General features: G+C 35.1%; 1 protein-coding gene and 2 long non-coding RNA genes across 3 annotated transcripts in view; 2 read left to right on the forward strand and 1 right to left on the reverse strand.

Annotated features, from left to right (window-relative positions):
• Nucleotides 1-24,850, reverse strand: part of LOC147846482 (uncharacterized) — a 455,407-nt gene that overhangs the window by 241,818 nt on the left and 188,739 nt on the right. The window lies entirely within an intron of this gene.
• gpc1b (glypican 1b) overlaps nt 1-24,850 on the forward strand; it is a gene marked incomplete in the record, with an annotated part of 153,224 nt that overhangs the window by 68,760 nt on the left and 59,614 nt on the right. The window contains 1 exon segment of the mRNA NM_201020.3: nt 12,100-12,258. Within this exon segment, the coding sequence (NP_957314.2) occupies nt 12,100-12,258 (159 nt within the window).
• Nucleotides 1,108-4,352, forward strand: LOC147846484 (uncharacterized). Its single transcript, XR_015478955.1, has 3 exons — nt 1,108-2,940; nt 3,137-3,883; nt 4,122-4,352. It is a non-coding gene; the product is annotated as an uncharacterized LOC147846484 (long non-coding RNA).

Here is a 24,850-nt window from a genome sequence, read left to right on the forward strand (position 1 = left end):
TACATTTTGCTGGAAACTGAAAGCTGCAATGCTATGATTTTGAGTATTGGATTTATTTATTAATTTATTTAAAAGGAAGTACTCAGCTCTAAACAGTGATATTCATTCATTCATTCATTCATTCACTATTTATGTAAAATAGGTACTCTGTTTTTAAAAAGTCCTGATTTATTTATTTATTGATTAATTTATTTATTTAAAAATAAGTACTTCTTTAAAAAAGTGCTGTTTAATATTTTATTTATTTATTTATTTATTTATTTTTTAAAACAAAGACTCTGTTTTTAAAAAGGGATGATTTATTTATTTAAAAGTAAGTACTCTGCTTTAAAAGTTGCTGTTTGATATTTATCTATTTATTTAAAAGAAGGACTCTGTTTGAAAGTGCAGATTTATTATTTATTATTTTTATTTACACGTTTAAAATCAATACTCTGTTTATAAAAGCGTTGATTTATTTAAATTAAGTACTCTGTTTTTAAAAAAAGTGCTGATTTATTTATTTAATGTACTCTGCTTTTAAAAGGGCCAGTTTTATTTATTTATTTATTTATTTAAATTAAGTACTCTGTTTTTTTTAAAGTGCTGATTTATTTATTTACCTTTTTAAAGTACTCTGCATTTAAAAGTGCTGATTTATTATTTTCGTTTGTTTGTTTATTTATTTATTTATTTAAATTAAGTACTCTGTTTTTTTAAAGTGCTGGTTTATTTATTTACCTTTTTTAAAGTACTTTACATTTAAAAGTGCTGATTTTATTAATTAATTAATTAATTTTATTTATTTATTTATTTATTTATTTACTTATTTAAATTAAGTACTTTGTTTCTAAAAAGTACTGATTTATTTATTTATTCAAATCACTCTACTTTTCAAAGTGCCGATTTATTTTTATTTATTTATTTATCTATTTATCATATATCATCATCATATATCTATTTACATATTAAAATAAATACTTCTTTTTTAAAAGTTCTTATTTATTTATTCATTTATTCAAAACAAGTACCCGGTTTTAAAGTGCAGGTTTATTTAATTATTTGTTTATTTTGAGAAGGTAGGTTAGTAAAAAATAGGAATAGTTGATAAATATATATATATATTTTAAGTAATTTTATTACTTTTTAATGTAAGAACTATTAAATAACTAGTAATGTAAAGGTTCACAATCTGATTTGTGGTGAGGTTTATGTTCATATACATTTTGAACATAAAACAAGAGTTAAAGCCTAAAGCGCTATACAAATTAAGATGAATGGAATGAAACTGTTAGTTTATAGTTTATAGTAACGAGTTACCTACTGTACTTTAAAATGCTTAATTCGGTTGAAACATTTGTTTACTCTAAACATGTGTAAATACAATAAGCATTTTCTTTGCAACCCCCGTTTAAGTTATCTTTTTTTGCAGCTTAGGTCAACATCATGATTAAACCCCGATAAAAGCTTCAGCAATTAATTGCAACAAGAAAATACAACATCGTCATAAGCCTATAGTGCTAAACAACACAGATATGTGACAGAAATAGCATTTAAATCCCCATGGGTGCATTAGTGGAATCTTTAGGAAATAATCACAGTGAGATAAACGCTGTGATCCTGTGGCTGACAGGAAAATGCTACAGTGATAATCCTGTGTTTGCTTTTACACAGCAGATCATCAGTCCTGTGTCTTTGCCCACAGCGTTGTACAGCTCAGTGATACTCAACGCCATTGTGTGTGTGTGTGTGTGTGTGTGTGTGAGAGACTCTGTGCGGGCTTCATTTCTAAAACGTGCTGTAATCCATCATGTTCCTGATAACTCTCTCTCTCTCTGCCTCTCTCTGTGTCTCTCTGTGTGTGTGTGACAGGAACAGAGTGTGGGTGGGATTTCTGTCTGGGTTTTATTTAACGGTGCATCTATCTAGAATGGGTCACATCTTCCAAGATCCTATCAAATAATATCCAGACTTCCTCACATCTGATGCAAGCGACATTAATAAAGCCAAAAATACTTCGACGTGCTCTGATAGGATTTGATTATGTCTGAAATGCTGTTTTTTTTTTTCTGAGCTGAGATTTATTAGCTGTTTGGTGAACAGGTGTGTGTTTGTGGTTGGCTGCTGGATGTTGTAACAGTAGGCAACAGTATTTTATTTATTTATTTTTTACATTGACAACCTTTTCAAATAAATTATAGAAGGAATTTGTGGCTCTGGACTACAAAACCAGTTTTACGTTACAAGGGTATATTTTTAGTTATGGCCAAAAATACATTCAATTTGTCAGAACTATCTTCTTTGTTTCTTTAATGACAAAAATAACTTGAATATTAAGTAAAGATAATATTTAATAAATATATTTAGCAAATATTTTACTGTAAGAGCGCAAGGATTAAACATGCTGCATCATATCGTGCTTTTACACAATGCTACTGCGTCAATTGCAGCTTTACATTGGGCAGTTCTTCTCTGGTCAGACAAACCAGCGGTTTAAATCACCTGCAGCTGTGGCGACCCCTGACGACTAAAGGGACTAAGCCAAAAAGAAAATGAATAAATGATGAAGCACTGATTTCTAGGCAAATGGAACTTGTATATTATTTGCAGTCATCATGTGCTGTTTAATTATATCAGTATCTCACAGCACTTCCCTCCTCAAATTCTCTAATATTTGATCATGTAATTTCTTAGATTCCTCATTAACACCAATGAGACAGTGTGTGAAAACCCCGGATGAAGTGATTATTGACGAATCAGCTGACACTGAATATTATAGCTGCTGAACATTCAGCCTCTCCATCACAGAAATAACTGAAATCTTAGCATGCATAATAATAGAATGCAGTTATTTTTAAATCTAAGTTTGCATAATGTGTAAATAGTGCAGCATGGTGGCTCAGTGGTTAGCACTGTCGCCTCACAGCAAAAAGATCACTGGTTTGAGTCCCGGCTGGTTCAGTTCAAGTGGAGCTTAAGCTTGAGCTCCACCTTTTTTGCACTTCTTCTACGAGTGATGTCACTGGGGGTAGGGTTAGGGGTGGGGTTGGTGTACGCATTAAAACAGCTTACAGGAGGAGGAGCGACAGCTCATGCTCCCCCTCGCTGGAGCTCAGCTCTCCTCAAATGGCTCTGCAGCGAGCACCCTCTCGTTCAGTTGACATTTCTGTGTGGAGACTGCATGTTCTCCCTGTGTTCGCGTGGGTTTCCTCCGGGTGCTCCGGTTTCCCCCACTGCCTAAAGACATGTGGTACAGGTGAATTGGATAAGCTAAATTGTCCATAGTGTATGAGTGTGAATGAGAGTGTATGGTTGCCTCCCAGTGATGGGTTGCAGCTGGAAGGGCATCCGCCATTAAACATATGCTGGATAGGTTGGTGGTTCATTCCGCTGTGGCACATGGGTGTTTCCCAATGATGGATTGCAGCTGGAAGGGCAAATGCTGCGTAAAACAAATGCTGGATAAGTTGGCAGTTCATTCCGCAGTGGCGACCCCTGATTAATAAAGGGATTTAGCTGAGAAGAAAATGAAGGAATAAATGAAATTGGCCATAGTGTATGAGAGTGGGGCGAGGCAGTGGCGCAGTAGGTAGTGCTGTCGCCTCACACCAAGAAGGTCGCTGGTTTGAACCTCTGCTCAGTTGGCGTTTCTGTGTGGAGTTTGCATGTTCTCCCTGCCTTTTTGTGGGTTTCCTCCGGGTGCTCCGGTTTCCAAAGACATGCGGTACAGGTTAATTGGGTAAGCTAAATAGTAGTGTCCGTAGTGTGTGGATGTTTCCCATGGATGGGTTGCGGCTGGAAGGGCATCCGCTGCGTAAAAACTTGCTGGATAAGTTGGCGGTTCATTCCGCTGTGGCGACCCCGGATTAATAAAGGGACTAAGCCGACAAGAAAATGAATGAATGTATGAGTGTGTGTGTGTGTGTGTGTGTGTGTGTGTGTGTGCTAATGTGAGAGTGTATGGGTGGTGGTTCGATAGTTGTGAGTGGATAGGTTGGTGGTTCATTCCGTTGTGGCGTATGGGTGTACCAGTGATGGGTTGCAGCTGGAGAGGCATCCGCTGCATAAAACATATCCTGGATAAGTTGGCGTTTCATTGCGTAGTGGCGTCGTCTGATTCATAAAGGGATTAAGCTGAAAAGAATGAATGAATGAATGAATGAAACTGGTCATAGTGTATGAGTGTGTGTGTGTGAATTTGAGAGAGTGTGGGTGTTTCCCAGTACTGGGTTGCAGCTGTTTAACATCCACTGTGTTAAACAAATGCTGGGACATTTCGTGGTTCATTCTGCTGTATCAACCTCTGATAAATAAAGGACTAAGCTGTCAGAAAATGAATGAATGAATGAATTAATTAATGAATTTAAAATGATTCCAACCCTAAATCTTTGAACAGTGGCATCTTACTGATATCACTATTTTTTACCATTGTACATACTGGATAATTTTATCTAATGGTTTGTTGTCGATATCTCCTTGGAAGTGCGTTTATGAATGACTAATGCTAGCAGAAGATCCTTCCCATCTTTCCCAGACTTCGATTGCTCTTGTTAATGTGAGGCACGCAGCTTCACAACTGTGGTCGTTTGCAGTGGATCGTTAGGAGAAACGCACGCCACGGGCAAACTCATTTATCAGATGCAATTGTGTTTTGGTATGAGGGCTCTTGTGTCGTATTGATTGGCTGGTGAAGAGCCGGTCTGTTAAATGTTTCATATCAAATCACTCAGAAGAAGCGTCTGCTGCTAACTCTCGCTCTGGATGTGAGGAGTAAATGGGAACTTGGACATGCTAATAAATGTCATCTGGTTTTTCAGACACATTTTCTCTTGCATTAGCATTGACCTTAGCATTATTTGTGATGCTATTTCAACCTCAAGTAATAATGTGCTGAAATTAAAGTAACTGTTAGCATGCCCACCCAATACATTAACAACAATCACTTTGCATAAACAGCTAAGCAGACAATGGCTGCTTGTTTTATTGCTTTGCATCAATGCATTTTTATTATTAATGATGACTGGCTAATTGGCTAGCTGTCTGGAAGTTTATGCAGAAATGTACTTCAGAAAGTGTAAGATAATTGCTAATGTTTTAGCCCTAAAAGCTAATAAAAACATTACATTTAGATCCAGCAAAACAGATCATACCTGCTTGTTCTTGATACTGTCTGCAGAAACGTACTGCAGGAAGTAATATATATATATATATATATATATATATATATATATATATATATATATATATATATATATATATATATATATATATATATATATATATATATATATATATATATATATATATCCAGGGTTTTTACACATTTACTGTTGTGATTAAGTCACAAGATCTTCAGAAGAAAAAAAAAACAGAAAATTCGTATTCAATTAATGGATTGACTATGGTGGTAGATTAATCAATTATTAAAATAAGTGCTAGTTGCAGCCCTTGTGAATACTAATAAAATCATAACCGTTTTTGGGTGAACTAACCCTTTAAGTCAGTGTAGTTGATCTTGAGTTCACGTTTGTTTTGCTTAAAAGCATAAGCATACCACCAAAATCAATGCTTTTAATTGTACTCAACACTCACAAACCAAAGGGAGGAAATGCTGGGAATCACATACATTCTGTACATAGATGTCCTTTACTAAGGGGTTTCATTCAGACTGGTATCCATAATCACTTCCTCTGTAATGTGCTGATGATGCTTTAGTTCCGGTCACTTGCACAGATGGTGTGTGTTTCATTTGATGTTTTATCTGTGTGACTGCTTTAGAGGTGAACAGATTAAAGTCAACATTTCCTTCCTGTCCCTGGTAAAACAGCTTTAGCTCACTCATCTCTTTTGCTCTCTCTCTCTCTCTTTCAAACACACGCTGGCTTTTTTAGATTCTCATTCTGTGCTCTAATTGGATCCTAATAGGAGTTTTCCTCCCTCGAGTTCCCTGATAAGTTAATGGTCTGTGAATTGGTCCTTCTTCAATCTCCAGCCTCACTGTGTGTGTGTGTGTGTGTGTGTGTGTGTGTGTGTGTGTGTGTGTGTGTGTGTGTGTGTGTGTGTGTGTGTGTGTGTGTGTGTGTGTGTGTTAGTAAGATATTGTAGAGGAAAAAAAATCCTCATTTTAAATGCTTTCATTAGGGGTCACGTAAGGTCTCACACTCTATTTCAAGTTTGAGCTCAGCCCCTGGATCAGCAGATGTTTACAAGTTGTTGGTTTGTTTCCAATTTTACCTACAGAGCCATCTATTTGATACTAGCTGTTATTTATGGAGGCGGAGCGGGACTCACTTTACAGCGAGATGTGCTTTATTGATCTCCGAGGGCCGATTTAGCAGGCACACCGCGAGCGCTAATCGAACTGGGGCCGAAACACTGAATGTCAGCTGTCAGACGATCAAAGCTAATTAGTTGTCACCTGCACAACAGTGTATTTAGTGTGTGTAGTTAAATTGTACTGTACTACAATTACAGTAGCAGTAGCTTTTTTTTCTCCCTCTGTCTCTCTCGCTTTCTCTCTCTTTTTTCGCTCTGTGTACAAAGAGTTAAGTGAAATATTTAAGAGTATCCCGGATAGCTCTAGCTGGATTTGGATGTATGATGTATGAATTATGCAGATTCATAAAAGCATGAATTTAATGGAGAGAAAATGATTAATTTTTCTGATATTTACAGTCAATTATTTCCTTATCAAATTTGTAAAAGTATATTGTCTGTATCAATATTTATTTCTTTATAATTAATTGTAGTATTTTATTCCGTTTTCTATTAAGATAACTGGCCTTATTTATTAAAATTAGTTTTTTTATCATTTGGTTTACTTACTCAAAGATAGTGTGTAATGCATTTGCTTTTTTTATTAAATTAAATTTATTTAAAATTAAATTAAAATGAATTTTATGCATTTGTTTACATTAATTTGTTTTTATTCTGTGTTTTATTTGATTTATTTGTTGAATTTAGTTTATTAATGTTATTTATTTGTTGATTTCATTTAATTTATTTTAAATTTAACTTTTTGTTTTTATTTTTATTATTTTATTTATTTTTTGATTTGTAATTAATTAATTTGAAGTTATTTATTTATTTTAATTAATTAATTTATTTTAAGAAACACGGTGACGCAGTGCTGTTGCCTCACAGCAAGAAGGTCGATGGATCGAGCATTGGCTGGGTCAGTTGGCGTGTCTTTGTGGAATTTGCATGTTCTCCCCGCGTTTTCCGCTGGGGAATTGGGTAGGCTAAATTGTCTGTAGTGTATGAGTGTGTGGATGTTTCCCAGAGATGGGTTGCAGCTGGAAGGGCATCCGCTGTGTGCAACATATGCTGAATATGTTGGCGACCGCTGTCGCGACCCTAGATTAATAAAAGGGCTAAGAAAATGAATGAATGAATGAAAAATGTATTTAAATTTTGTTTTGTTTTATTGTTTATTTGTTTATTTTTATAAATAAATTTTATTTATTTGTTGATTTTAGTTAGTTAATTTAATTTAGTTTTATTTGTTCATTTTAATTAAATTAATTTATTGTTTTTATTTGTTTATTTTAATTATTAATTTATTTGTATTTTTTATTTAATTTTATTTATTTGTTGATTAATTCATTTAATGTTATTTTATTGTTTAATGTTTTTTAATTAATTAATTTATTTATTTTAATTTAATAGTTTTTCTTTTATTTATTTGTTGATTTGAATTTATACTATTTTTTTATTTTATTTTTTTAATAATTTATTTTAGTTTAGCTTTATTTTATTTATTGTTTATTTGTATTATTTAATTCATTTACTTTATTTTAATTTGTTTTATTTTATTTATTTATTGATTTTTTTTTTTTTAATTTTTTCAATTTTTTTTTCTTTCGATTTGGTTTATTTTATTAATTTATCAATTGATTTTTTTTTCTTATTTTGTTTATTTGTTTATTTGAATTAATTAAATTATTTATTTTATTTTTATTTAATTTTACTTTATTTTACTTTACTTGTAATAAATGACACTCTGAATTCTTTTTCTATCTGCTGGACACAGATTCAGTCAATCCACAGCCTTTCAAAATAAATCACAACAAATCCCTTCCCATCTGTATTATTTTTCTGCCCTGAAACCAGCCCTGTTCACATCAACACAGTTTGTCAGTTTGTCACTGTCTGCTTTAATTGTGTTGCACTGGATGTTGGAGGCCAAACACATTAGTCTTGTGGGTTTCATCCAGTGTTTTTCTTTTCAAGGCCCTGTACACCATCTTTAGCAGTAAAATTAAGCTCAGAAAAGAGTGCATTAATTTCCATCTGGATGCAGTGTGTTTTATGTGTGATAGCTGGGAATAAAGTGAGTCTCCCTGTCTCTTCCTCTGGCCTTGGATTGCAGAAAAGACTGAAAAGCCCAGCTCTTTAGAGAAACAATCTTCTCTCTGACACACACACACATACACACAGGTAGACACTTGGCTTTTTACTGTATTTTGACACTGACACACAAGATTCATACAAATACACAAGTACACGCATCTCTGTGGACCAATATAGCAGTAAATAATAATGTTGGTGTGGCTCCTTTCTGTTAAAAGAACCGTTTGCCTGATTTAAAGGCAGTCTAGCTCTCTGACTATGTGTTTGCAATAGTTGTAGGTTTTAGTAGCAGTAATAATCGCATTAGTAGTTGTTGTTTTTGTTGTAGTTGTGGTATTAGTAGTGGTAATAATAGTAATAGTTGTTGTTGTAGTAGTAGTAGTAGTAGTAGTAGTAGTAGTAGTAGTTGGTGGTTGGGGTGTAGGTTGTAGTAGTAGTAGTAGTAGTAGTAGTGATAGTTTTTGTTGTTTTGTTACTAGTAGTAGTAATAGTAGTTGTAGTAGTAGTTGTTGTTGATGTCGTTGTCATTGTCATGGTGGTGGTATTAGTAGTAGTTTGGGATTACTTGTAGTTGGGGATTAGTAACAGTAGTAGTAGAAGTAGTAGTAGTTGTTGTTGTTGTTGTTACTGGTATTAGTGGTTGTTGTTGTTGTTGTTGTTTTGTAGTTAGTAGCAGTAATGGTAGTAGTTGTTATTTTGTAATTAGTAGTAGTAGAAGTTGTAGTTTTTGTTTAAGTAGTAGTGATGGTATGAGTGCTAGTAGTAGTAGTAGTAATAGTAGTAGTGGTAGTAGTTGTTATTTTGTAAGTAGTTGTAGTTGTTGTTTAAGTAGTAGTAGTATTCGTAGTAGTAGTAGTTGTAGTAGTAGTAGTTGTGGATTGCTAGTAGTAGTAGTAGTAGTAGAAGTTGTTGTTATGGCATTAGCAGTTGTGGTAGTAGTTGTAGCAATTGTAGCAGTGGTTGTTGTTTTTTATTAGTTATATTACTGGTAGTAGTTGTTGTTTTGTAGTAGAAGTAGTAGCTGTTGTTGTTGTTGCTGCTGTTGTTGTTTAGAGGTAGTGGTAATAATAGTTGTAGTAGTTTTGGTGGTATTAGTAGTTTTAGTTGTAGTAGTGGTTTTGTAATCAATAATAGTTGTAGTAGAAGTAATGGTATTGGTAGTTGTAGAAGGGGTGGTATTAGTACTTGTAGTAGTAGTTTTTGTTGTTGTGTAATTTGTAGTATTAGTAATAGTATTTGTAGAAGTGGTAATAGTAGTTGTGGATTACTAGTAGTTGTGTAGTAGTAGTAGTTGTTGTGGTATTAGTAGTTGTAGTAACAGTAGTAAAAGTTTTGTAATTAGTAGTAGTGGTGGTAGTAGCTGTTGTTATTTTTTAATTAGCAGTAGTAGTAGTTGTTGTTGTTGACATAGAGGTGGTGGTATTAGTAGTTGTAGTAGTACTAGTTGTAGTAGTGGTTGTTGTTTTGTAATTAGTAGTAGTAGTTGTTGTAGTTGTTGTTGTTGTTGAAGAAGAGGTGGTGGTATTAAGAGTAGTAGTTGTTGTTGTTGTTGTTGTTTTGTAATTAGTAGTAGTTGTTGCTGTTGAAGTAGAGGTCTGATATTAGTAGTTTTAGTAGCAGTGGTCTTAGTTGTAGTAGTTGTTGTTGTATTAGTAGTGATATTAGTAGCCTAGTTGTGGTAGTTGTGGTATTAGTAGTTGTAGTAATAGTTGTTGTTGTTTTATAATTAGTAGTTGTTGTAGTACTATTAGCAGTAGTTGTAGTAGTAGTAGTAGTTGTTGTTGTTTTGTAGTTAGTAGTGGTTTTAGTAGGAGTAGTAGTAGCAGTAGTAGTTGTGGTTGTTTTGTAATAAGTAGTAGTAGTTGTTGTTCTTGTTGTGTAGTTTTACTGTCGATGATGTTCTAAACAAATGTTAAACTATTTTTCCTTTGTGTTTTTTTGCATACACTGACTGCTAAAAGAAATCCTGAATATTTGTCGTGCTAGTATGATCATTGAACGCTGAACTCTGATTATGACCGAGAGAGATTTAACATTGACTGATTGTGTCATTGCTTCTATAGTACACTATTTGACCACGGCTGAACACCAGTCGATTGAGTGGAAACTTTCAATTACTATTTACAGCCCCTCCTCCCCCTCCCTCTCTTTTCTCTATTATATAACTGTGCTGTGATGTTGATCTGTCAATCACAGAACAGGCACATTGACAGATCCATGAATTAATTGTGCAGCCCTAAAATACTGTATAAATACTGGTGTATTTATAATGACATATAAATGAATTCTTTTTCTATTCTAAATACTATTATTTCTAGCAAGGGAAAGCTGGTAAATTATCAGAAATGTGCTTTGTTCATTTAAGGCTTCATTTAAGGTCAGCTGTGCGATGCTGCAAACTAGAGCAATGGCTTCAGAGGGAAAAGCACATTGTAAAATATGTATCATGTAATGTAAAACAATATAAACAGGAACCGGTTATTGTGGTTGTTGCATTGCTAGTAGACACTGCGTCTGTACACTGTTGAAAAACTGTTGGTGTCATTTGCAAATGCTCAGTCAATCGATCAGTCTTTATCTCTTGAGAACTGCAGTAGTCTATCAATGCCTCAAGCCTCCTTTATAGGTGGTTTGAGGAAATGTCTGTGAATTAGAAATGAATGCCTGCACACAGACAATTTTATGACCAAAGCCTGACAGTTTTTTAAATTACAAATGGTTCATCATAAATTACTCCTTGCATGTTATTGGTTAAATATTAATGAATAAATTAATCAGTCATTCAGTCAATCAACAATTTTGAGAATAAATGAATGAACAAAACCATGAATGAATGAATGAATGAATGAATGAATGAATGAATGAATGAATGAATGAATGAATGAAGGGAACCAATGCATGAACAAATCTATGAATGAACAGATGAACAAATGAATGAATGAACAAACCAATGATTGAATTATTGAATGAATAAATGAATGGATGAGTGAGTGAATGAATGAATCAATTAATGAATCAATCAACGAATGAATGAACAAATCAATGAATGAGTCAATGAACGAATCAATGAAAGGATCAATAAATGAATCAATAAATGAATAGATCAATGAACAAACAAACAAATGAACGAATGAACAGATGAACGAATCAATGAATATAACAATGAATGAATTAATGAATGAACAATTGAATCAATGAATGAATAAGCAAATGAATGAATAGATAAAAGAATCAATGAATGTACGAATTAACGAATTAATAAATAAACGAATGAACAAATGAATAAATGAAAGAATGAATGACTCAATGAATTAATTTACAAATGAATGAATGAATGAATGAATGCGTACACAAATGAAGAAATCAGTCAATGAATGAACGAATGAATGAATAGATAAATTAATCATTGAAAGTACAAATGAACAAATCAATGAATAAACAAATGAACAAATCAATGAATGAAAAAATAAATGAACTAATTGATCAATCAATCAATCAGTTAATCAATCAATCAATCAATGAACCAACAAATGAATAAACTCTTTGCCAAAGGAACGAATGAAGGAATCAATTAATGAATCAATGAATGAATAAATCATTGATCAAATGAAGGAATCGAATGAATGAGCAAATTAATGAATAAATGAACCAATGAATTAATTAATGAACAAATGAATCAATGAATTAACAAATCAATCAATGAATGAGGATTGGTGACAGCTAAATGCAGATCTTGCTAACATTGTAAACTGTCTCTGTCTTTGCCAGGCGAGCACCTCCGCGTGTGTGCTCAGGGCTACACCTGCTGCACGTCTGTGATGGAGGAGAATCTCCTGAACCTGAGCAGACGAGAGTTTGAGACGCAGGTGAAAGAGTCTGGACGCTCCTTACAGGCCAAGCTCAACGGACAGTTCAAGAGCTTCGACGGTAAGTTACTGTCTGCTAAATATCACATGCATTGTCGTGCAAGAAGGTCACTTTCTACTATAGGTTTACCGTCAGGTTAGGGTTATACGGTTGTTCGTCACACGCACTATTTTTTGCCTAAATTCTTATTGATATAAAGTAAATAATAATAATAATATTAAAATAAACTGCATTCTCATTGTTGGTTTAAAATAATAAAGTTATCCATGTGCAGTAATTATTATATGCATTTAAGAGCTAATTCTGTATCTAGCTCATTGTTAATCTGATTGGTGGAATTTTCTGTAGAGCATCATGGGTAATGTAGTTTTTCCACATTTAACTTTATTCTATTATTCCACTATTAACTAATATCGATGGTTGGTTTAAAAATGAGTTGAAGAAATGCAGACAAACGGCTTCAACAAAAGCAGCATATGCAATCGATTAGCAATCTAAGAATGCACAACAGGTCTGTCTATCAATGTTTAACAGCTATTCTTAAACAAAAAATTAGTATGAGGTAAATAATTTTCATAAAAAAAGCTTACTTTTCAATTCCAAAACACAGTTGTACTCATATATATGTCAAGTGGTTGAGAAGAACTGATCTAGTGTACTGAGGATGACGGCTAGTAGTTTGTCCATACAGGCCAGTGCTTGATGTCTCAGAGCTCCACTGATAAAAGCTTGCAGCATTAGACAGATGGTCTCTCAGTGTGTTTGTGAGGATTTCTCACTTGCACACACAAACACACACACACACGCTCCTGCTTAATACTGTTAGTGTGGATGTTCTTCGTGCCTTTTTAACTGAGTGATTGTGTTTGGAAAGACAGAGATCGAACAATATGGAGTTCTCACATTAACTCTTGTCTTGCATTAGTGTGTATATTGTTGTGTATATCTATTCGGTATATAATTCTCTCTCTTGATCTTACTCTGGCTTTATAATACTGTCTCGCTGTGTAGGCGTTTTAATCAGCGTTTTTGCCTTTTGTGTATAATGGTGTGTGTGTGGGTGTGTGATTTGTTTTGATTAGTTCTGTCTGTTACGGACAAACAACTTCTAAGTGACATAAAAGTGTGCTGCACACAGTGGATTGCATTATGTGTGTTGCTGTTGCAGGTGTTGCAATTTTAAAAGAACAAACAAATAGTCAATTTTAAAAACATTTTATTTCTATGTCTTATATATTGTTGCTGTGTTGTATTTATAGTGCCCAACATATATGAGTAAACCCCTCACAAATCCAACACAGGCTCATTCTGAAAACGTAGCCCTATATAGATTTCTGGAGATTGCAAATTATGTAGCCAGAAGTACGTATGGGCTGTATTTCGTCTTTCAAACAAATGGTATAGGGCAGTATGATGCCCTTCCTTTTCACGCTTACCAGCTGACTGCTTACCTCTGTGTGGATGGCTTTCTGGCTGCTATCAGTTTTGCCCATACTCAAGTAAAAGTACCACTCCTTGCCTAAAAATGTAGTGCAAGTAGAGTTTGAGTAATATTTAAAACAGATACTTTAAGTATGTTTAAAAAGTAGACATTTCAAAAGTTCTCAAGAGTATAGTGAGTAGTGAGTATTACACTGTGAAAAGCTGATGCGTTTACATGTAATTTGTGCATGTGTGTGTAAACGTAACATTCTGTAGTGCATTTAGTCATTGCCCAGCAGGTACATAACATTACAAGATGTTAATATTAGGTTAGATTTAGGTTGTGATGTCAGGTGACCAAAATTCAATTGGCTAGCCAGCGGCTAGGGACGCTATTTTGATGTCCAATTATGACGTTGATATTTGGTCGATTTTAGGTTGTTAGAAAGTAATCAAAATGCATTGTTGAGCCTACATCTTAAACCAGCGTCATATTGACATCAAATACTGACATTAATTCATCAGGTATGGCAACCAAAATCCAACATCTGATAGATGTCATAGTGGCAACATCCACACAACTTCAAGCTGTGACATCATTATATGTTGATATTTGAATGGTTTAGGGTTGGGCATTGATGTTGGTCTGACGTTGAGTTCTGACGCTACCGATTTTCATTTCCAAAGAAAATGCAACGTCCCCATGAAGTTAGGGTACAACGTCAATCTGGCATCATGTTGCCATCTTGTGCCTGCTGGGTGTTTACGGCCATTTCGGTCATCATTAGGAAAAGATTAGGGAAGGAGGGGTAGTTGGGGGGTTGACCCCCTGATGCCGAGATTAGACTGCATGATTTTAGCCCTGATTTTGACTCGCCAGCAGGTTTGAAAAATCACAGACAAATGCCTGAAATTACAGGCAAATCCATGTTCGTTCACGTGAGTAACAATCACACAGTATGAACTACAACGACGCGTTATGAAAGATTCGCTGATGAGTTGTTGATGCCCGTCAGATATTTGTGAAATGTGAAATGTGTTCTGATTGAAAATAACATCCGCGATAACCTACATCCAATGAGAGAGCAGCATCCACTAGTACAGGTACATGCAGGCCAGTGGGAGTTAATTTATTTTCAGTTGATTTGGACCCAAGAAATGGAGGAAAAACTAGTGTAAATTCGGCAGGAATTTGGCAGGAATATGTCTGTTTGACTTGTCATCTAATCAATATCACAATCAGGTCGAAAAGTAAAAAAAAAGTTGAAAAGAGATTGCTAATTCTCTTCAAAAGCCAGGTAAGCAACACAAGTTTCTAGCTAAATCCTTCTTTTTCTATTATGTAGTTAATATTGAAAGATACATTACATGACCTCTTGTTTAATGTCACTTCTCGCATTTGTTTGGTTGTAAGACGTAGATTAGACAAAACTGTCGGTGATTCTTCCTATTTTAAAGTCATGCAGTGTGAACTCTCCTGTCGCCGATCCATCCTACAGTGTAAACACAGCACCAAAAGAACGCTAACCCAGATAGTCTTGCAGTGTGAAAATATCAGTGACACGACTTCTTTGAAAATCATGCAGTCTGACCTCGGCATTAATTAACGATTGATACCCTCTGAAGGACGTCAAAAGATGTATGCTCATCTCTTTAATAGTAAGAAATTGTTTTCTCTGATCTCTGATCTGATGAAAATGTATAATATAAATATACATTTGATCCCCCTATAACGGTGTATACCATTGTGAATCATTATCTCACAAATCAATGCTATGAAAAAAAGTTCATTCAACTATCTAAAGCTGGCAGTTCTAGAGCACATATAGACATCTTAAGTATTCAAAAACACATTGTGTTTAAATCTGCATGTAGCCTAAAAAAAGAAACATTAGACACATAATTTGTATAGTTTGACCTACAGTAACCTCTAAAATAATCACTAAATGTCCTTCAAAACACTGAAAATTAATCATTTTCATTTTATTGTTTATTTAATAATTTTATTAATAAATTAAATGTCATTTAAATACATTCATGAATTGGATTCACTGAAGCATGTATTACTAAACTTCTACTGAAAAACATTGACCCACTTGAGGGTGGGTCAGTTGATCAGTCCGTCAGTCAGTCAGTCATTCTGTAAGTCAGTCGACTTAACAGCCTCTGGTGGAGTAACGTGAGAACAGTAGATGTGAATGACACTAGCGAGAGAAATCTGAGTCTGATCGTGCGCAGTGGCCTCTAGTGTTTGGTTAAAACGAAAGCTGCAAAAAAAATGTAGCTCCTGTGATGTATTTGGTGCTCTCAAGAAATGGATATAGGGGTATGTTTTCAGAATGAGGCTGCACAAATCTCCAATTTAAATTAATAGTTTTTATAGAAACTTTACAAAATTATATTTGTGCATATATATTAGGTTAGTCAGTACTGAAGCCAAATTTAGAGCTAATCTAACAAAATAATGTATAATGGTCCAAAATGAGTATACTCAAATGTTTATGTTAATGAAAAATATTAAATCAAAAGTTTAGGAGGTCGAAATTCAAGAGAAACAACAAATGTATAAAATTGTGTTGACATGTTGTAGTTTGTCATTTTTATTTCCAATACTTTGCATGGATTAAATTGTATTATATTTCTATTTCTAATGATGTTTAGTGGCTAAAATATTATTTTAATGAACAGAATCATTTAATAAATCTGTTTTGTTCAAATACACCAAAATAAATTACCTACATTCATTTACTGAGAAATGGAAAAAAAAAACAAAAAAACAATTGGAGTATACTCCAACAGCTGAGAGGCTAAACCAGAGACATGATTTGTGACGCAAACATTAAATAAAAATATAAACTAGGCAAGAAGTTGTTACAATGTCTTCTCTCGTTTATTTTCCCAATAAAAAAACATACCTTGATTTTTTTGACAGATTTGATTTGATTTTGGATTGTTCAACAAAGAATACCACTTCCCCGTTCACCACCTCTCTCGATCGCTGTGAATGAACTGGTGCCCAATATAAACACACTACGTAACCCTTTGAGTGTGACCCTCCATCACAATCACGTGACACAGGTTAACCATGTCATATCTACTACATTTGTATTTGTTTGTTTTATGTAATATATATTTATACGTAATTATAATATAATATAATATAATATAATATAATATACTCTGCTTAGTTAGCTTAGTTTATTAATCCGTGGTCGTCACAGCAGAATGAACTGCCAACTTATCCAGCACGTTTTTATGCAGCGGATGCCCTTCCAGCTGCAACCCATCTCTGGGAAACATCCATACACTCATACATTCACAAACACACACTATGAACAATTTATCTTACCCAATTCACCTGTACCGCATGTCTTTGGACTGTGGGGGAAACCGAAGCACCCAGAGGAAACCCACACAAACGTAGGGAGAACCTCCACACAGACAGGCCAGCTGACCCAGCCGTGGCTCGAACCCGTGACTTTCTTGCTGTGAGGCGACAGCACTACCTACTGTGCCACTGCGTTACTATAATATAATATAATATAATATAATATAATATAATATAATATAATATAATATAATATAATATAATATTGTCTAAAGCATATAGGCATTTGGATGTAACAAACTGATGCAATATATGCTGTATAAACACACACACACACACACACACACACACACACACACTCACACACACACATCTCTCTCTCTCTCTCTTCTACTGGGTGTCTTTGGTACTTAAAGTTGAAAAAAGTCTGTCTCTCTGTCATTCTGGAGTTCATAAGTGCCAATTTAGGGGTTTAAAACATGTCTGTGCCAGCTCACCTCCAGGAGTCTGAGTGTGTTTGTGTGTGTGTTCAGTCACACACACACACACACACACACACACACACACATATTGTGGTGTGTTTGCGGCAGGAAGGCTTGAACTGTGATTATTTCTCGAGTGCTGTGGCACAGCGAGGAGATCTGGTCAGTGTGTGTTTCCCAGCATGAATTACGCTTGGCACAGTAAGCAGCTCTAGTGGATTATACGCTGCGTATGCATGCATGTGTGTGTGCATGCAGGTATTTATGTAAGATTTGAAAGACTCAAGGCCTTAACAATGCAATATGTGACAATATTTATTGCTAACATAATAAAACAGCCTCTCTGAATCATGTGTGCTGTCAAAAACAAGAACGTTTGTTTCCAGTTCCTGCTTTTTACTATCTGGAAATGCGATCAATTTACAGCAAATTGGGGCTAAGCCTCTCAGATCGTAAATCTCTGGAGATGTTGCTAATTCTGTATTGATTTCAGGTTCTTTTTAGTTCTTTCTCTTAGACGTATCCAGTTTTAGTTTTATGGATCGTTTTTCTGAAGAATTTAGAGAAAAAATTGGCAGTGAAGAGTGGTGTATCTGTTTCTGTATCATTCGTTTAATCTATCAGTCTATTGTTTGTCGTTTTGAGGAGATTTTTTACATTTAAATATAAATGGAACCCCATATACACAACGATTTAAACCTAAGAGCACTTTTACTCCAGTGGTTCACAATCATTCAGTAAACACCTTTGTAGACTTGTTGAAATTGATGTGGAAAAAATTATGCAAGAATCCGAAAAAGCACAGTTTAAAAAACTAAATCTAACTAGAAAACAAAAAGATGCTTAACTAAAGGCTTAACTAGGTTAATTAGGATAACTAATCCACCCATCCATCCATCCTATGTTCCCTATTTTGATCCATCCATCCTCCCATAGTTTATTCATCCATCCATCCATCCATCTAGCCATCCATCCATCCATCCATCTATCCATCCATCCATCAATCTATTCATCCATTTATCCATCCATCCAATATTTCATCTTTTGATCCATCCATCCTTCCATAGTTTATTCATTCATCCATCTTTCCATCTAGCAATCCATTTATTCGTCCATCCATCCATCCATCCAATATTCCCTTTTTTGATCCATCCTCCCATAGTTTATTCATCCATCCATCAATCCATCTAGCCATCCATCCATTCACCCATCCATCCATCCATCCGACTATTCATTCATCCATCCGTCCATCCATCCATCCATCTATTCATCCATTTATCCATCTATCCAATATTTCATCTTTTGATCCATCCGTCCTTCCATAGTTTATTCATTCATCCATCTTTCCATCTAGCAATCCATTTATTCGTCCATCCATCCATCTATCCATCAAATATTCCCTTTTTTGATCCATCCATCCATCCAATGTTTCCTCTTTTGATCCATCAATCCACCCATCTACCAATTCATCCTTCACTTTTTATCCATCCATCCACCCATCTATCCGTCCATCCCGTCTTCGTTTTATCCATCCATCCATCGATCAATCCAGTGTTCCCTCTTTTAATCTATCCATCCTCCCATAGTTTCTCCATCCTTCCATCCATCCATCCAATATTCCCTCTTTTGATCCATCCATCCATCCAATGTTCCCTCTTTTGATCTATCAATCGACCCATCTATCAATCCATGCCTCCTTCTTTATATCCATCCATCTATCCATCCAATGTTGCCTCTTTTAATATATCCATCCTCCCATAATTTCCTTCCATCCATCCATCCATCCATCCATCCATCCATCCATCCATCCATCAATCCATCCATCCAATGTTCCCTCTTTTGATCCATCCATCCATCCAATGTTCCCTCTTTTGATCCATCAATCCACCCATCTATCAATCCATCCATCCATCCAATGTTCCCTCTTTTGATCTATCAATCCACCCATCTATCAATCCATCCCTCCTTCTTTATATCCATCCATCTATTCATCCAATGTTACCTCTTTTAATATATCCATCCTCCCATAATTTCCTTCCATCAATCCATCCATCCATCCAATGTTCCCTCTTTTGATCCATCCATCCACCCATCCATCAATCTATCTCCCCCTCTTTATCCATCCATCTACCTATTTATCAATTCATCCCTCCTTCTTTTTATCTATCCACTTCTCCATGTTTTATCCATCCATCCACTCATCTATCAATACATCCACCCCTCTTTTTATCTACCCACTCATCTAATAATGCATACTCTCATCTATTGTAGTTCATTTATTATATCCATATATCATTCCTTCTATCAGTCTGCTTGTCATTCATCCATCATAGATTTCTCCTGTAATCATGTAATCTTGTCATACTCCCTTTCATTTCTCTTATTGTCAGTGCACTTATATCTGTCATCAAGTGTGTCTTGGGTTGAGTTTGTGCTGAAAGGTTTGTCTCTAGGAAAGTTTGTTTTGTCTAAAATCACAACCGAAGGTATGTTCAAGCATAATAAGCTGTTGTGATGTTTTAGGAGGTTAAATATGGCCATGCCAATGTGATTTTAGGGTGTGTTTGTGTTGGTTACTGCATTCTCTGTAGGGCTGAAGAGATTCTCAGTAGCGTTTCATGAGCAAATTCATAAGGAGTGGCTTTTTTCGCTGTAGGGGACAATGTCTGAATGTACTATATCAAACGCAGATACACACTCACATTAAAAACATCTGCCCTCATTTCGATATAGAGCTAAACAGCAGTGGTAGAGAAAGACTTTCAAGAAACAAATTAGAAACAGACGTGTTATATGGTACAGACAACATATTTAATCAAATCACAGCAAAGAAGATAATAAATCCCATTTTTTAGAGCACATTGTTCAATTTATGACTTCCCTTGTTTACTAGTGCTTTTGTCTGAAACACTGTTGATTTAATTGGTGATTGTATTTTTAGCTGAATGCTTTCATTATTTTGAGTTTGAATATCAAGCGAGCGCTTTCAGTGCTGATATATTCAAAGAATATTTTCAATTACACTGAGTCATTCAGGAAAATTATTTCCTGGTGGAGGTCATCTATGATGATGTCATCTGCAACAAGGACATCTGCTCTGTCGTGGGTTCTTATTGGTTGTTTCGTGTTGTCATGCAAATCACGTTGAGGTAGACCCACACTAACACAGACCTATGATCCCAGAATTTCTTGCTCACACACTTGCAGGGTTGTTACTTTTTTAATATAATTATTATTCTTTATTTTCTGGATCTGTTGGCTGAGGTGTAGCATATATACTGCACAGTAGACTCACCAGTCACTTTTTTAGGTACATCCTGCTAGTACCACACTGAACTGAGCTAAACCAAACTGAACTTAAACACTGAAAACTGAACTATACTGTTTCAATTTATTATGATCTTTTATGTGACGCTGCTTTGACACAATCTACATTGTAAAATCACTATAGAAATAAAGGTAAATTGAATTGAATGTTGGGTTTTCTTTTGCCTTCAGAAGTGCCTTAATTCTTCATTGCGCTTATTAAATAAGATGCTAAAAACATTCCTGTTCTGGTCTATATTGATATACGATTTTCACACATTTGCTGTGGTTTTGGTAGCTGTATAATGTAAAACTTCCATGCTAACACATCCCAAAAGTATTGTAACGGATTAGGATCTGCTGACTGTGGAGGCCATTTATACTTCAGGAATCCATTGTCATCTCAAGATATAAATGTGGTTAGCAATTGTGTATACTAACACAACGTTTGACAAAGAAAATCTCCCCCACACCCCTGTAACTCCACTACTACCTGTTTCAATTTCTAGCACAAAACAGAATGAGTCCATGCTCTTATTATTTCTTTTTAAAAGCACAATTCTGACCCCACCTTATGAACATTTCAGAACAGATAAAGGCTTATTAATCAAGGCAAACTGATCTTCTGTGGTCCATTCCACCATTTGTGAAATTTAGCCTCCGTTTGCTGTTTTTAACTGACAGGAGTGTGTCTGATGTTCTTCTGCTGTTGTAGCTCATCTGCTTCAATGTTGGACATGTTGAACATTGAGAAATGCTCTTCTGTAGACCTTGGTTATAAAGGGAGGTGTTTGATTTACTGTTGTTTTCGGTCAGCTGAACCAGTCTGGCCATTTTGCAAATTGGCACCATATATTTTCTTACAAGCATTTTTTTAGGCTGGTTTATGTATCGGCGTGACCCATGGTGCCTGCCTTGTGTGTAGCTGTTTATTTATACTACTTCACACTGTTTGTGTTGCTCTGCAATAACACTTCTAAATGCTAGATGGCAGTAGCCTTTTATGTTCCTTTGTGTCAAGCTTCTTTGCGGGTGTTTTTTTTTTTCTTTTCTGAACGCTACTGTACATGTAGCTAAAACGTGCTTATTCAGAGGTGGGTACCAGCGGCTGTGCAACAACTTTAATCATAAGGTAAACGCAAAGCAAAAGTTTCCATCTGAAGCTCCTTCGCGAGACTCAACACTTGTAAACACTCGCTCCATCAGGCTCAAGGCTATTAGCACCCTTTACACTCATCACAGCTACCAAGCCGACCAATCACAGAGCTTGTTCTACGTGTCGATGTAACGTGTAGTTACATTTTTCAGGAGGTGCACATCAGCGTCGGCATCAGTCACGGGCAATGCTAAGCCACCGCGCGAAGGCTCTGCCGGAGCATACCCATGCGCTTGATGCAAAAGTATAAATTAGCCTTTAAGTGTGCTTTACAAAGGTGAGTGGGCTTGACAAACCACCTGTAGAAACACTATTCTCTCTATATGCAATACTTTACTTAAAGGTTTGTTAGAAAAAATGGTTTGTTACACCTAGTGTACCTGGTGTACACCTGGTCCACACTACTGCTTGAACCTGGAAAATGCTAAAGACCCTGTTAGATTAGAATTGCTGGTTTTCATTTCCCACGTCATGATTTTGCTGAGTACGATGCAGTCCTGGATTAACATCTATGTTGATCCTGGAACATAATTTTTGTTGGAAAATGTAATCCATACCTATTCCCTACCCCTAAACCCAACCATAACAGTAAATTACTCCCAAATTCAGAGCGGAGTAATATTTGGATAACAATCATGTAGAAAAATAAGCCTAAACTTAACATAAACTGTAAACGTGTCCCTTAATTCTGATTGGCTGATTGGAATGTTGTTCCAGGATCAACATAGATGTTAATCCAGCAACATTTCCTACTTTGTGAAATTAGGTTGGCGTTTTGTTTCAGTATGGACAGATTGAAATGCATACTTTTGAAAACGAATGCACAGCTATCAAAGATCGCCCTTTAATTGGTCTTCTGTAGTATTGCGTATCGTCTCCTGATTCGTCAAGCTTCTTTCATATGACTATTACACAAACAGTCAGAGACAAGTATGAATGCCATAAAATATGTGCATGCCCAGGGAGAGTAAATAGTCAAGTACCATGTGTTTTACATTGTACAGCAGTGTTTTACAGCAGTTTCATTATTGAAACAAAAATGCACTTGTGTAAGGGCACCAGTCACTTTTTCCCCTTCCTGATGTTAATTTTAAACTTCAGCAGATTGTCTTGGCCACACAAAATGTTTAAATGCATTGTGTTGCTGCATTGAGAAAGTTCTACTGTCACTTTTGAGCAGTTTAATCCAAACACTTGAACTCTTTCTGACCCCAAACTTTAGATTTTTAGCACACAATACCCTATACTGCATTGACATGCAGATACACCTGTGTGTGTGCACCTGTGGAGACTGGAGGGCTGGGGTTGACATGAATGTTACGAAGCGGAGATTCAGGTCACAGCTGCTGTACTGTCTGATTTAAGACCCTTCAGACAGAGCTGTTGAGTTTATGAGTCCCTCTGAAGTGGAGCACGTATGGCTTTAAAGAGCTCTTCTGTGACCATAAAGCTCTCTGAAATTCATATACGCTCCAGTACATGATCTCTGATGCTGGTGTAGACAGAGCTGCAGGTGGAGAACATGACCTTTTGGCTGTGGCTCTGCATGGCCCCATCACACCTCTTCAGCTGAGGTGACGGAGCCTGCGGCCTTTCACAGGACAAATGCTAAAATCTGTGTTTGTTTGTTGTGTGAAGGACAAATATCTGAATGTTGATTCAGTTTAGCTGGAATAATCTGTCCTGTGCATCATTGTATTTAGTTTTATTTCAGCCCTGTTTATTTAGCGCGCATCTACTTTTATTTAGTTTTCACAATGTATTCATACGCCCAATATTCAGATGTGTAATATTATTATTTGTTCTTATGACAATGGTGGCATGTCTTCTTATGAATACATCCATCTTAACGCAAATACACGCCTATCACTGTTCTCTTGACTTAACGATGTCCATGACAACTATCTGCTCTGGATACTTTTAGGATCCAAGATTATGGCAACTTTAGCATAAGAAAAACAGAAAGACTAACACGAGCATATATATGCTGTTCAAATTAAAGAGTCTTTTAGGAATGTGTTCTTGGCTCTGGTTGATAACCAGTCTAAACTATTATTGAGATCTATTATTGATTATTTTATTTTTATTACCAGTTTTCTTAATTTTATATTCAAGTATGCAAAAGAGACATTATTTTATTAAGTATACACATATGTGCATAAAACACAAAAATATGGATTAAGTCAGAAACACAGGATTAATTCCAGTTCATATTCTTTTTTTAATACTATATTTTTTGTTAATACTACTTTATAATACTATATTTTTGGTAATATTACATTTTTTTATTATTATTTCATAATTCATAAAGTACTAACTAGTGCTGCACTTTATTGTAAAAATCTTACAAGGTGATTTCTTTTTTTTTTTTGCGATATATATATATATATATATTGCGATGTGCATGCAATTTTACTTGATGTCATGAATAAATATTTGGAAAGAATTTGCCTATCATTTTAGATTGAGCATAGGATGATTATGTAGGGGAGTGCATCTGCATAAAATATAAGAAACAATCTAAAAGCATAGAGAAATTCAACAGAGAATAAGATTAATTCAATTAAATAAACAGCATTTTATTGTTTTCAGAGTAGTCGAACTAGATTCAGGTGTACAGTACAGTAATTGAATAATCAAATGTAAAATAACACTGCTTAGTCTTCATTTTATAAACAGTTCAATATAATTTATTGTTATTAATTTGTAAATGTTACAAACAGTTCAATTTCTTAGGCCTGAATGCTTTTTAAACCCTCCCAAAGTCACAGGCCTCAAAAAACAATTGCGTAATGATAAATTATTATAAAGTCTGAACATCCAATTTAGTTCATGTTTATTTATATAGCACTTTTTACAATGTAGATTGTGTCAGAACTGCTTAATATAGTTCTAGTAAAGTCCAGATTTCGGAGTTGAAGTTATTTCAGTTCAGTGTGATTTAATTTTCACTGCTGA

Source organism: Danio rerio, chromosome 2, assembly GCF_052040795.2.
Source record: "Danio rerio strain M-AB ecotype USA chromosome 2, GRCz13ab, whole genome shotgun sequence".
NCBI classification, from domain to species: Eukaryota; Metazoa; Chordata; class Actinopteri; order Cypriniformes; family Danionidae; genus Danio; species Danio rerio.